This window comes from Phascolarctos cinereus, unplaced genomic scaffold (genome assembly GCF_003287225.1).
Source record: "Phascolarctos cinereus isolate Bilbo 61053 unplaced genomic scaffold, phaCin_HiC Scaffold_726;HRSCAF=1367, whole genome shotgun sequence".
In the NCBI taxonomy this organism is placed as follows: Eukaryota; Metazoa; Chordata; class Mammalia; order Diprotodontia; family Phascolarctidae; genus Phascolarctos; species Phascolarctos cinereus.
The window spans coordinates 85819520-85834093 of record NW_027556098.1 but is presented as its reverse complement, the minus strand read 5'-3'; the positions used below and the strand labels follow the sequence as shown (position 1 = coordinate 85834093).

Below are 14574 nucleotides of genomic sequence, written 5' to 3'. Positions count from 1 at the left end.
TACACAGCAACCCTGTTCTCATGGTGGAAATACTCCAGAAACAACAGTCTAAAAATTACTTAATTCATATTTAAAAGGAAGTCCTGATTTAATTCAATTTATGTAATGCTTCAAAATGGTTTACAATAATACCCTTCTATAGAGTATCAGTTCTTGAAACTATATTAAAAGCAAGCAAATACTATGTGTAACTTGTTTGTTGAATATGTTACAGTGCATATGATTATAGAACTGAGCATTTAGTTATAGTAAAAGTTACAAAACTAAAGATATAACACTAGAGGAAGAAAAATAATGGAAAAAATTCATGTAAAACAACAGTAGATCAATGAGTATTAATTTTTTTTAAGGCAATTTGGGGTTAAGTGACTTGCCCAGGGTCACACAGCTAGTAAGTGTCAAGTGTTTGGTCTGAGGCCAGGACTTGAACTCAGGTCCTCCTGACTTCAAGGGCCAGTGCTCTATCCACTCTATCACCTAGCTGCCCCAATGATTATTAAATTTTATGAAAGCTGTATTCAAATCTTTAGGAAAAACAATTTACCATTTTTGGGGAGAAAAAAATGTTTTCTTGCATTCCTTCAAATCAGGAACTTTTGTGAAAGAGACTGGGGAGACACTCTCAACAATACCTAAGAAAATATTCTCTAAGCCTTCTCCCTAGTGCCAGAAGTGAGAACATCAACTTTGAGTGCCGTTTAGCAGTCTAGACAAGCTGCTGGTGAAACCCTGCAGTTGAAGAAAAACAATTTTAAAGGGAATCACTGTCAGGATACCTCTGCTTCAAGTGGTTTATCCTTAGTCAGCCTGGGACAAAATCTTAGGCCCAATGGCACAGGTATCCCAGAAGTTATCAAAAGTAGCATGGACCTAAGCATGGGAGGGGGTGAGGGCGGGATAGACATACATACATACATACATACATACATGTGTGAGTGTGCGCGCACCTGAGTGTGTATTATACTATATGTAAACAGATTTTCCCATTCATCCTTTGTCCTATGTATTTGATAGGGCCAGGAGTAGGCAAAGTAGATATTGTAAGAAAAGCAGTTCCTCTGCTGGCGAAATAAAAAATGTGTTCAGTATGCAGTGGTCGTGGTACTAGTACTACCACGACCACTACTATTGCTACAACTAAAACAACAACAACAACTACTACTACCACTGTTACCACTACTACTACCACTATTATTACTACTACCACTACTACTACTACTACTACTACTACTATTATCACTACTACCACTACTGCTGCTGCTGCTACTACCACCACCACCACCACACCACCACCACCACCACCACCACCACCACCACCACTACTACTACTACTAAGCAGTTACCAGGTAATGTTTTACATGTTTTATCTCATTTGAAGCTCACAACAACCCTGGGAGGTAGGTGTCATATTATTAGCCTTATTTTACAGAGAAAACTGAGTGTGAGACAGGTTAAGCAACTTACCTCAGGATCATACCCTTAATAACTATTTGAGGCAGGATTCCAACTCAGGTCTTCCTTACTCTAAGTCTAGTGCTCTCTCTATGATATCACTTACATACCTAGTTACAGTACATATCTATAGGATATCCCGAAAGTCTTCGTGCAGTTTAAAACTCTTAAAATCTTAAAATTGCACTAAGGTTTTGTGTCATAACTCGTCAAATCCAAACTTATCGAAAACTTCTAAATTAACTTATTGTAGACATGAGTGCTATCCGATATCCATAAGTACAATTAAAATGTCATGTTATATCTTAGCTAAATCAATCAGACAGACACAACAGGTAATGGACTCACTTGTCAGACTCAGGGAACAGGTCACAACTCTGAAGTTTTGAGAGAGCAAGGTGGAAATGATGCACTTTAAAAAAGAAAAAAATGGGGCAAGAGTGAATAGGTTACAAATTTAAATACTGTTATTGTTTGTTCATCAAGATACTTTCTCCCTAGCATTTTCACCTAGTGTAGCTTACATATGGTTTATTCTACAGTGAGAAGGCAGTGATCCAGTTCAGTCAGAATCAATCTCACAAATGCTCCACGTTAACCACAACATTTGTAATATCCAATAAATTCATGCTTTCTGATTTTTATCTTGAGCAAAAACACAAGTGACAAAGTCTGATAACAATCTAGTTATTCTGATACAGTTCCTGTCCAAAAATAACAATCAATATTCATGGAGTTGCAGTGACTACCTCTAGGTATACTGACAAACTTTCTATTGATGTTAAAAGATAGCCATCTATGTCTCATTGTAATATAATATAATAAAATTAAACTCTGAAAAGAACAGGCCTTAAAGTCTTACTGCCTTTTTTGTATCCATTTTACTTCCTATGATCTTTGGTCATAAACTCTTCTCTTATCCACTGATTTGATGGGTAAATTTTTCCATGCTCCCCTAATCTGCTTATGATATTACCCTTTATGTCTAAATCACGTACCCATTTTGACCTTATCTTTGTATATGGTTTAAGATGTTGGCCCATGCCTAGTTTATTTACCGAACCGCTTTCCACTTTTTCCAGCTATCTTTCTCAAATGGCAAGTTCTTGCCCCAAAGGCTTGGATCTCTGGGTTTATCAAACACTAGATTACTATGGTCATTTATTGCTGTGTATTGTATACCTAATCTATTCCATTGATCCACCACTCTATTTCTTAACACCAGATTCTTTTTACTGCTTTGTAATATAGTTTGAAATCAGGTACTGCTAAGCTACCTTTCTTCACATTTGTTTTCCACTGATTCCCTTGATATTTTTGACGAACAGGCAGTCTTCTCAGGATGAAATCCAAGATAACAATAGTTATATTTCTTTTAAACGTTCCAAATCACTAATAATTAGAAAATTGCAAATCAAAGCAACTCTGACATTCCAACCCACTCCCATCAGATTGGTCACAAAGTTGACAAGTATGGAAAAATGCCAAATGCTGAAGCGGGCATGGGAAAACAAGCACATTAATGCACTGTTGGTGGAGCTGTGAATTGGTACAGCCATTATGGAAAGGATTTGGTACTAAACTGCGTACTCTTTGATTTAGCAATATAATTACCAGACCTACACACTAAAGAATTCTAAGGAAAAAGTACTCATGTGTACAAAAATATTTAGAACAGCTATTTTTGTAGTGGCAAACTACTGGAAACTAAGGGAGTGATCATCAATTGAAGAATGGTTAAACAAAATCAGTATATGGATATAATGGATACTATTGTGATGTAAGAAATAATGAAAGGAATGGATTCAGAGAAACTCAGGAAGACTTGTATGAACCAAAGGCAGAGTACAGTGAGCAGAACCAGGACAACAATTTATACAAAGGCAACAACAATGTCAATCATTCAGTCAGTGGACATCTGTTAAGCACCTACTATGTACTGGGCACTGTGCTAACAACTGGGGATAGAAAAGAAGACTCGGGATATAAAAGACAGCTCCTGTCCTCAAAGAGCTCACAGTCTAATGGAGAAGGCAAACAAATATGCATAGACAAGCTGCATACTGGGCAAATAAGAAATAATTAACAGAGGGAAGGCAGTAGAATTTAGAAGGGTTGGAAGATGGGATTTTAGATTGGACATAAAGGAAGCCAGGGAAGGCAATAGGTAGAGAAGTGGAGGAGAACATTCTGAGGATGAAGGACAGCTAGAGAAAATGCCCTGAGTGGAGAGATGGGGTGTCTTATTCTAGGAACAGCAAAGAGGCCAGTATGTAGTGGACTAAAGAAGATGTGAGGAGTAAGGTGTAAGAAGTACCTGGAAAGGCAGAAGGGAGGAGGAATTATGAAGAGCTTTGATTTTGCTTTTGATCCTGGAAGGAAGCAATAGGAAACCACTGGGGAGGGTAACATAGCCCAACCTTTGCTTTAGGAAAAGCACTTTGGTGGCTGAATGAAGGATGGACTGGGCTGGGGAGAGAATTGAGGCAAAAGACCCACCAGCAGGCTATCGCAATAGTCCAAGCATAAGTTGATGAGGGCTTTGGACCAGGATAGAAGCAGTATCAGAGGAGAGAAGGGGACACATCAGACATGTTGCAAAGGGTGAAGTCTTCAGGCTTTGGCAACAGAGTGGATATGGCGGGATGACAGTGAAGAATTGAAGATGACACCTAAGTTGCAGTCTAAGGGACTGGAAGGATGGTATTGACTTCAATAGTAATAGGGGAGTTAGGAGGGTGGAAGACTTAGGCAGGGTTCAGGAACCTGTGGCCTCAAGTGATCCTTTGACTGAATTCAAACTTCACAGAACAAATCCCTTAATAAAACGATTTGTTCTGTACAACTCAGACTCAGTCAAAAGGCCACACTTGAGGACTCAGAAGGCCACATGTGGCCTCAAGGACACAGGTTCCCCACCTCTGGTTAGGGGAAAAGTTAATAAGTTCACTTTTTACATACAGACAACTTTGAAAGACATGAGAACTCTGATTAATGCAATGACCAATCATGATTCTAGGAGGCCAATGATGAAGCATGCTACCCACCTCCTGAAAGAGTAGATATGGACTCAGAGAGCAGAATGAGACATTTTTTTTGGCGGGGGGAACATGGGCAATTCAAGAATTTGTTTTACTTGTCTATGCTTATATTACAAGAATTTTCTTTTTCTTCTTTTTTCCCAACTGAGGCATGGAGGAGAACAGGGAAGAAGGAAGGGAGATAATTTTGTTGTTGTTAATTTTAAAAAATGAAATTATATTAAAAAAGAAATAAATCAAATAGAAGAACAAGATGCGTTTTACTGTAAACACATATGAACTTCCTTTTTTGAAAGTGTGTTTCCTCCCTTCTATACTGTGTGAGTATGGACACATACACACACATATATAACTATACACGTTATCTTCTTATTAGATTGGGAATCATTAGTTTTATGTAAATGTATGCTACATTTAAGAGATATATACACACAATGTGGAATGTAAATGGTTGTGAAAATGCAATTTCTATGTTTTCCAAACACCTGACTCATAATCAACTAACTTTTTTTGGGGGGGGGAGAGTGGAGGAGAGGGAGTCAAAGAGGCGTAACCATCTTGATTTTTCCTTATAGGTATAAACATTCCCAGGGTTTGTTATAAATGATTTTAATTTTTACCTCGAAGTATAATATTAACAGTATTACTTAACAGTATTAATAGTGTTTCTTCTTTATTGAATCTAACATGGTGGAACCAATGCTACCCTACTTCTCTCTGTCCTCTTCTAGACTTCCTTTGCTCTCTTCTTTGTGTTTTTAATGGTTTCACTGATGTTCTTTTCTTCCTTTTCTATTTGTTTTGCATCATCACTACCCCCACTTTCCCCCCAAACTCTACTGCTCTCAGAAAAAGGCCCTCACTTCTAAAAAAAATAAGTATAGTTAAGCAAGACAAATTTGTGTTTGTATTGCTCCCGCCTAAAAATATAAGTCTCACTGACACCATCACCTCCTCCCCAAGAGGGAGGAATCATTCTTCCTCATAAGGCTTCTCATCACTGCACTCATCAGAGCTCTTAATTCTTTTAAACTCGTTTTCCTCTATAACATTAGAGTCACTGTACATTGTTCACTTGGTTGCTGATTCTTGGTATCCCAATGAAGGTTTTGGCCTCAGCCTGTACTTGGTCTCTTTCTTCCTGGAAAAAATCTCCAACCTTTAGTGGGCTCTGTTCCTTGCTGTGGCCCTGAGAGGCCCCCACCAGGCATGAGTTGTGGATTCTCAAGGAAGATTCCTGCTGTTTACGCCGCCCAGGCACTGCCCTATCTCTTACTGCCCCCTGATGCTGACTTCTGCGGCACTGTGGCATCATTCTCCTTTTGTTCATCTCCAGTTTGGGTCTACAGGTTTCTGGCAGTCATCTTGCAAAGTTCTGGACTGGAGAGGATCATGAGATTTTAGGTTTAGAGCATGAAGAGGACTTTAGAGTTGTTTCACTCTGGGGTTTTTTTTAAAATCATTATTCCTTCTGGTACTTCTTTTAGAATTTTGCTAGGTTTCTCTAACACCTTTCCTGTTGTAATCTTAACCTTAAGTACTTCCGCATTTTTTAAACTGAGAAAAAAAATCTTATACTTCCTACTTTAAAAATCAGTGGACCAGTGGAAATTCATAGCATTACAGTAAGAACAACAGAGGAGGAGAAGTACAGAAATTGAAATTCCAGTCACAGCTCTACCATCAACTAGATGACCTCTGGTTAGCTGTTTAACTTTTCTTTTTTTCTTCTTAGCAAAAACTCAATTTACTCAAGTGGGATAGCAAGAACAGTAGTTACAAAACATTCAACTTCTCTCCCCTCCCCCCAAACCCTGGAGTGCAGTCTTCCACAAATATACTCAAGAGTGAAGGAGGACAGGGCGCACAAACTTCAAGAATCGTGTATACTTTCAGAGAGCCCACATTGCCAAGGAAACACAACTCTTGAAATGCAAAGCCTCAATGTCCTTGCTGTTTAACTTTTCTGGTCTACTTCCTTCATTTGTGAAAGGACAGGATCCAAACAGATCTTTAAGAATCTCCCCATTTTTACAATTTTATGATTTTATGACAGTGAAAATTTGGAATCGCAAAGTATTTTTAAAGCAATTAAACGTTAAAAACTTGACTTCTCAGGAGTCTGAATAACATTTCTGACTAGAACTAAAATCCTTAGAAGGTCCTGTAATTACTTTATTAAATAGAGAAGTATCACATCAATTAACATTCTTTGTATGTAATCAAATCCTATTTCCAAAGTAGTTACAATTGGCTGAAATTAGTGAAAGCAAATTGTTAAACCTTCAGTGTGTGTATTTTTATGTTAGAAATAGGTGAGTATACAAATTGGGGTTTGACTTATTTTAATGACTGTCTAGACTTAAGAAAACAGAGAAAATGTCAATAATATAGATTAAACTTTTTGTCAGAGATACAATTATTAAACATTTACCAGCCTATCCTTGGCTGAAATATGTATTCCATATTTACAATACTGTAAACAGCTTTTCCGCAGATGATAGAATAGTAAACTTCGGGGACACACGTCCAGCAAGTTCCAAGTTAATCCTTTTTTTTTTTTTAGGCAACTGGGTTAAGTAACTTGCCCAGGGACATACAGCTAATAAGTGCCAAGTGTTTGGTCTGAGGCAGGATTTGAACTCAGGTCCTTCTGATTCCAGGGCCAGTGCTCTATCCACTGAGTGACCTAGCTACCTCTCCAAATTAATTCTTGAAGTTTCCCAGAAGCTACTGAATCATCAAAAGCAGCTAGATACTGCAGTGGACAGAGTACTGGCTTAGGAGTCAGGAGGACTTGAGTTCAAATCTGATCTCAGACACCAGCTGTGTGACCCTGGGCAAGTCACTTAACCCCAACTGCCTCTGTTGTTTGGTTGGGTTTTTTTGGTCTGTAAAATGAGTTGGACGAGGAAATAACAAACCACTCTAGCATCTTTGCCGAGAAAACCCCAAACGGGGTCAAGGAGAGTTGGACACAATTGAAATGACTCAACAACAACAAACTGAATCATCAGAAGTGCATTAGACACCTTGATGTCTGAGAGGGGAGAGTAATTTGATTGACATCATCTAACAAGCGTCATAACTTTCATATTATACATCATTTGAACAGGGGTTACCATTCTGACCTAGTAGCTGAATAAAAATAAATTGCCTAAAGTCATAAGGGACAGAGTGGTCAAACGAGGATATAAAAAACAAAAGCTTCCACTCTAAACCTGGCCTTTTAGTCTCTTATTTCATACCACCCTCCTAGAGTAATGGCAACACTTCCCATACAGCTGCATCTCCTGTCGACCTAGAGCAGCCGCAGTATAACAGTAATGCTGGTGGGGGTCAGGGGCAGCTGTTCACTGATTCTTCCTTAGTGCTTTAAGGTTTAACAACCACCTGATGCACATCATCTCATGGTTGTCACAACAGTCTTGTGAGTAATTACTATTATCCCCATTCTCCAGAGGAGGAAACTAAGGCTTGGTGGGAAGTGCCATTGATCATGTTATCAGTAAATATAGGAGTTAGGATTTGAATCTAGATTTTCTTGATTTCACATCCAATGTTCTTTCCACTAAATGCCATGCTGATACCTCTGAGAACAAATATGCCCAAATCTTCTCTGAAATATTAGAGAATTGTTGCTGTTCAATTGTTTCAGTTGTGTCCGATTCTTTGTGACCCCATTTGGGGTTTTCTTGGCAAAGACACAGGAGTGGTTTGCCACTTCCTTCTGCGGATCATTTTACAGATGAGGAGACTGAGGCAAATGGGGTTAAAGGACTTGCCCAGGGTCACACAGCTAGTTAAGTGTCTGAGGCCAGACTGAACTCATAAAGATGAGTCTTCTTGACTCCAGGGCCCAGCGCTGTAGCCGATGTGCTACCTTGAAGATAAAAATATGCTTAACAGAGAAGATAAATAATCTATACATTGGGTATCATTTACATACAGTTTTCATAAACCATTCTACTTTAATAAAACTGAATAAGAAGAGAATTACTGACTTGATTTCTTTACCCCATAGGGTAGTGCAATCTTCTCACTTCCATGAGAGTGGCTATTGTTTTTAAATCACTTGTACACATGAAAGGATATATTCCACGAAAACTGAGGAAGTAAAAAAGAAAGTTTGATTTTATTAAATACTATAATAGCTTAATAAAGTCAACTTATAATACCTACATTGTATTACTTTGCTGTGCTTGAGTCAACAAGTCAAGTCATTTCTTAAGTTCTTACTATAGGTCAGGCAGCTTGGGCTTAGTATAGTTTTAAGCTATTAAAGCTTAATAGCTTTAAAGCTTTAATATTAAAAGTTAATTTTAGATATTCAATTAATATGACAGTGAAAATTATTACTATCAATTATTATCAATAATGAAAATATCACAAATTTAATATGATATTAAAGTATTAAAATTAAAGCTTTTATTAAAGAACTAATAGTTTTAAACTGCATTAAGAATTTTGGGACAACCTGTATATAAACTTTATTATATACTTTGTACAAATGTCTGCATATGTATGCAAATATATACACATATGTGTATGTATACATACATTGAAGCTACGAGGTTAGATGATATCTATCAGATCAAAGAGGATTAGTGCTAGGGATAACATATGCAGCCAGTCAAAGAAATTATGACTCATGTAGAATGTATTCAGACCATGATACTGCTATAATAAAAGTTAAAATATAAAATTAAAAGGAAGGATAAAGATTATAGCATATGGCCCATGGCTAGAGCCTCTCCAACATGGCATATTCCAACAAGCTATTGACCATGAAATATGGGTAAATAAAAATATATTGATATGGATTATCAATTTTTTTATGGAAGTTTAGTGGATATAAAGCAACTAGCACAATAAAGAGGTTAAAAGAGCCCAGAAATTGTATTCTTACAAGACAGAAAAACCGTGGCAGCCAAGTATAACAGACGTGGATTAAAAACTCAACTGCAAAATGTTACTGATGAGACAGATTAGAAGCAACATTGCCTGAAAAACAAGGAGAAGGACTGAAAGGGAATCATTCAAAGAAAATTTGATACGAGATCATATGAAGCCATGTCATACCAAGAATATTAAAGATGGAATGAGAAGGAGAATAAGCAAAAAGCAGAACAGCTCTGATATAATTTTTCTAACTAACTATTGGCTTTATCTAGTTAGAGCAGAACTACAACATTTAGCCTTAATAGAGGAGGATGAAGAGTTGAACTAAGTAAACCATTTGACATCACAGTAACACAGTACTATGCTCCAACAACTGATGCCAAAATTGATCAGCTCTATGAAGACCTACAACGTCTTCTAAAAATAGTACCTCATAATGGGATTGGAATGCTAAAGTAGGAAATCAAAAGATAATTGGAATAACAGGCAAGTTTGGCCGTGGAGTACAAAATGAAGCAGGGCAGAGACCAACTTTTGTCAAGGTAACTTTCTGGTCATAGCAAACAGTCTTTTTCAACAACCCAAAAGGCAACTCTACATATGCATATCACCAGAGGGTTAATATAAAAATCAGACTGATTATATACTTTATAGTCAAAGGTGAAGAAACTCTATACAGTCAGTTAAAATAAGAACTAGAAATGATTGCAGCTCCGATCACGAGCTTCTTATTGCAAAATTCAGACTTAAATTTTAAAAAGTAGGGAAACCCATCAGACCATATAGGTATGACTTAAATAACATCCCTTATGAATATGAAGTGGAAGTGACAAATAGATTTAAGGGATTAGATCTGGAAGATTGAGTGTCTAAAGAACTATGGACAGAGGTTTGCAATATGTACAGGAGGCAGCAAAAAAAAAAAATCCCAAAGAAAAAGAGCAAGAAAGCAAAATGGCTATCTGATGAGGCTTTGCAAATAGCTGATGAAAGAAGGAAAGTGAAAGTTAAAGGAGATGTGGAAAGATACACCTAAGTGAATGCAGAATTCCTGAAAGTAGAAAGGAGAGATAAGAAGGTTTTCTTAAATGGGCAATGGAAAAAAATAAAACAATAAAATGGAAAAAGAGATCTCTTCAAGAAAATTAGAGATATCAAAGGAATGTTTCATGCAAAAACAGCCATGATAAAAGAAAAAAATAGTAGGGACTGAACAGAAGTAGAAGAGATTAAGAAAAGGTGGCAAGAATATACAGAACTATACAACCATACAAGAATGATCTTAACAGCACCAATGTTTACTGATCTAGAGCCATACATCCTAGAGAATGATGTCAAGTGGGCTTTAGGAAGCATTGCTAACAATAAGGCTAGTGGAAGTGATAGAATTTCAGTTGAGCTGTTCAAAACCCTAAGATAATGCTTCACCAAATATGCCAGCAAATTTGGAAAACTCTGCAGTGACCATTGGATCGGAAAAGGTAAGTTTATGTTCCAATCCTAATGAAGGGCAATGCCAAAAAATGTTCAGATTACTGAATAACTGTACTCACTTCACACACCAATAAAGATATGCTTAAGAACCTGTAAGCTGGGCTTCAGCAATATATGAACTGAGAATCACCAGAAGTGCAGGCTGATTTTCAGAGAGGCAGAGAAACTGGAGTCTAAGCCAACATCCACTGGATTATGGAGTAAGCAAGGGAGTTCCTGAAAAACATCACTTCTGTTTCACTGGCTACACTAAATAAGCCCTTTGACTGGGAAACGATTTTTACTGCCAGTGTTTCTGATAAAGGCTTCATTTCTAAAGTATATAAAGAACAGAGTCAGTTTTATAAGAATACAAGTCACTGCCCAATTGATAAATGGTCAAAGGATATGAACAGGCAGTTTTCTGATGAAGAAATTAGTTACCTATAGTCATATGAAAAAATGCTCTAAATAATTATTGATTAGAAAACTACAAATTACAACAACTCTGAGGTACCACCTCACACCCTATCAGATTGGCTAATATGACAAAAAGGAAACTGATAAATGTAGGAGAAGATATAGGAAAACTGGAATACTAATGCATTGTTGGTAGAGTTGTGAACTGATCCATTCATTCTGGAGAACAATTTGGAACTATGCCCAAATGTCTATAAAACTGCACATACCCTTTGACTCAGCAATACCACTTCTAAGTTTGTATCCCAAAGAGATCAAAGAAAATGGAAAGGGACTTACACATACAAAAATATTTATAGCTCTTTCTGTGGCAGCAAAGAATTGGAAATGGAGGGGACGTCCATCAATTGGTGAATGATTGAACTTATAGTGTATGATTATGATGGAATACTATCTTGCTATAAGAAGTGATGAGCAGGATGGTTTCAGAAAACACTGGGAAGACTTACATGAACTGCTGCAAAGTGAAGTGAACAGAACTAGGAGAACACTGTACATAGTAAGAACAATACTGTAATGATGAAGTCTGAGTACAGATTGCGTTTAATTTTTTCACTTTATTTTTCTTGCTGTGTTTTTTGTAATATGGCCAAAATGGAAATAGGTTTTGCATGATTTCACATGTAAAACAGATATCATATTGCTTGTCTTCTCAGTAGGTGGGGGAGAGACTGAAGGGAAGAAAATAATTCAAAATTTACAAATTTTTAAAAAGAATGTTAAAAATAAATAATAAATTCATTTTAAAAAAAAAGAACTGGGAGAATGATCTAAATCCAACACCCTCATTTTAAATATGAGAAAGTGGAGGACAAGAAAAGTTAGAAGGTTTGCCCAAGGTCACATATGACAGGGCCCAGATTCAAACCCGTCTTCTCATTCCAAGGATTTCCTGTTTCCTACTTAAACCTTCATCAAAGATGTCCTCAATCTATATGTGGACTGTTCTCATAAAACTTTATATATGTGGGAAAGTAAATTTAGTAATAATGGACATTTTCTTTATAGATTTTTCATCATTAATATAGTCAAAGATTTTTTCCCTGCCTTTGGTATCTTCCATGGTTTCAAATACTTTGTGAATCATTCCATGGTGTCCTTCAGTGCCTGGTGACCTCTAGCATAGCTCTCTTCTGTGTATACTTGGCCTAATACTGTTGCTTTCCCCATAAATTTTTTTCTTTAGTACCATTTTTATATACCCCTACCTTTCCAGTCTTGGTACATCTTGTACTCCCATCCCCTCCCTCACCTGCTCTTTGATACAATCTCAAACAAGACATCCTTTCTCTTGTCCAGGCATTTTCACTGTCTGGTCCTTATACCTGGAATGATCTTCCTCCTCACCTTTTCCTCCAGGCTCCCCTGGCTTCCTCTAAGTCCTAGCTAAAAACTCATCTTCTGCAGGAAGCCTTTCTTGATCCCTTTTAATTCCAGCACCTTCTCTCTGTTGATCACTTCCAGTTTATCCCTTACATAGCTTGTCTGTATATAGTTGTTTGCATGTTGTCTTCTCAATTATAATGGGAGGTCCTTAAGACCAGGGACTGTCTTTTCCTCTTCTTTTCTATCCATACTTCTCAGCACAGGCCTGGCACAGAATAGGGGCTCATGCTGAGGACTGGGATGTTTCAGACCAGTTGTGTTGGCTCCATTTTCCTTGATGATATAAAAATTTTGTTATGAGAATCTTAGCCAGTCTTTCCTATGTTTCTTCTATTTAGTGTCCTCCTTCCATTTTTATCTTTGAATACTGGTAGGCTGATTTCGCTTAGATGGGTCTCTTGGAATATACTATTACATATGACTGCTAAACTCCTTTGTTTTGCTTAGGTTTCTCCTTTGTGGGTGGGAGGATTCACTGGGAAGTAAAAGCAATTTTTTAAAAAGTATCAAAACATTTATTTAAAAAATTTGAGGGGGCAACTAAGTGACACAGTAGTAGAGCACCGGCCCTGGAGTCAGGAGGACCTGAGTTCAAATCCAGCCTCAGACACACAACATTCACTAGCTGTGTGCCTCTGGGCAAGTCACTTAACCCCAAAGGCTTCACCCAAAAAAAAAAAATCAAACAAACAAACAAAAAATTTGACAGTGGGATGAATAAGAAGTATGGGTAACTGACCTTTAAATGAAAGGAAAAACACAAAACTGAAGCTTCCAGCCACTTTATACTATTTTAATCTTTAGAGTAGGGAACTTTTCATCACTACTTATTTTGGGTTCATTATACAGATACAACAGAGTTAAGGTGACTAAAGGAAGGAAAAGGCTGCTTTTTATTTATAAATTCATTATATTTCCTTATACCTTAAGGCAGATTAATTAACATTTATGCTAAGTGTAAGTTATTACACAATGAAAATTGGGGCAACTTTCTAAGCCTGAAAGTTAATCTCTGAAAGCAAGAAAAAGAGGCAAATTAGAGAATAACAGAACATCATAGAAAAAAAATTTTTTTTAAAAAGAGAAGCTGCCAAATGGTTGACCTTTTCATCGACAAATCCCGTCTAACCTCACTCAGGCAAACAGACACAAATTTCAGAGTTCTTTAGAAGAACTCTCTTTCTAAAGCTAAGCAACAGGATATTCAGGCTTTCTCTTGTGTATGTCTGGTTGACAATGTTACAATGAATGTGACTATTCTTTACCTTTGCCTTAAAACAAAGGAGCATAAGAAAAATGGCTTTGAGACAAAACAGTGACAACATCCCACATTTCCCTTTTGATTTTTACCTCAGTAGAGACTCAAAAGCAGGCTTCAATGGACAAGACAGCACTGGCGACCTTTTCATTTCTGTAACTCGTAGCCTACGAGACAAAAACAGGAAATAATTGATTGACTGGTGGCCTGCCAAAAGGAAAACAAATCCTTCTGAAACCTCAGTAACTTCTCTTGGAATTAATCATTTTGCCCACCCCAGACCTATGATTTCATTGTTGTAAGGAACTCTCTCTAACAATGCAGATAAGTAATAATGCTGCTTCCTATTAGTGTAAATAGCTCCAATTCTAAACATCTGGGGACATGATTAAAATATAATTGGGCAATTCTGAACAAAATCAATAAAAACACAATAGAATGAAGATTATGTTAACTTTTGGCTAAGTCAACAAGTGGCCGGCAGTGATTATTATGTACAGTCTAGTGGCCCCTGTTTTCTACTTGAGTTTGACACCACTGGCCTGGAGCAGCACCAAGAAATTAAATAACTTACCCAGGTTC

The 14574-nt window shown here is 37.1% G+C and overlaps 1 protein-coding gene across 1 annotated transcript in view; it reads right to left on the bottom strand.

Moving 5' to 3' along the window:
- Window positions 1–14574, bottom strand: part of ST3GAL6 (ST3 beta-galactoside alpha-2,3-sialyltransferase 6) — an 85688-nt gene that overhangs the window by 29987 nt on the left and 41127 nt on the right. Inside the window, 4 exon segments of the mRNA XM_020978330.2 lie at window positions 1801–1864; window positions 8498–8542; window positions 8545–8600; window positions 14085–14159. Coding sequence (XP_020833989.2) covers window positions 1801–1864; window positions 8498–8542; window positions 8545–8600; window positions 14085–14159 — 240 coding nt within the window.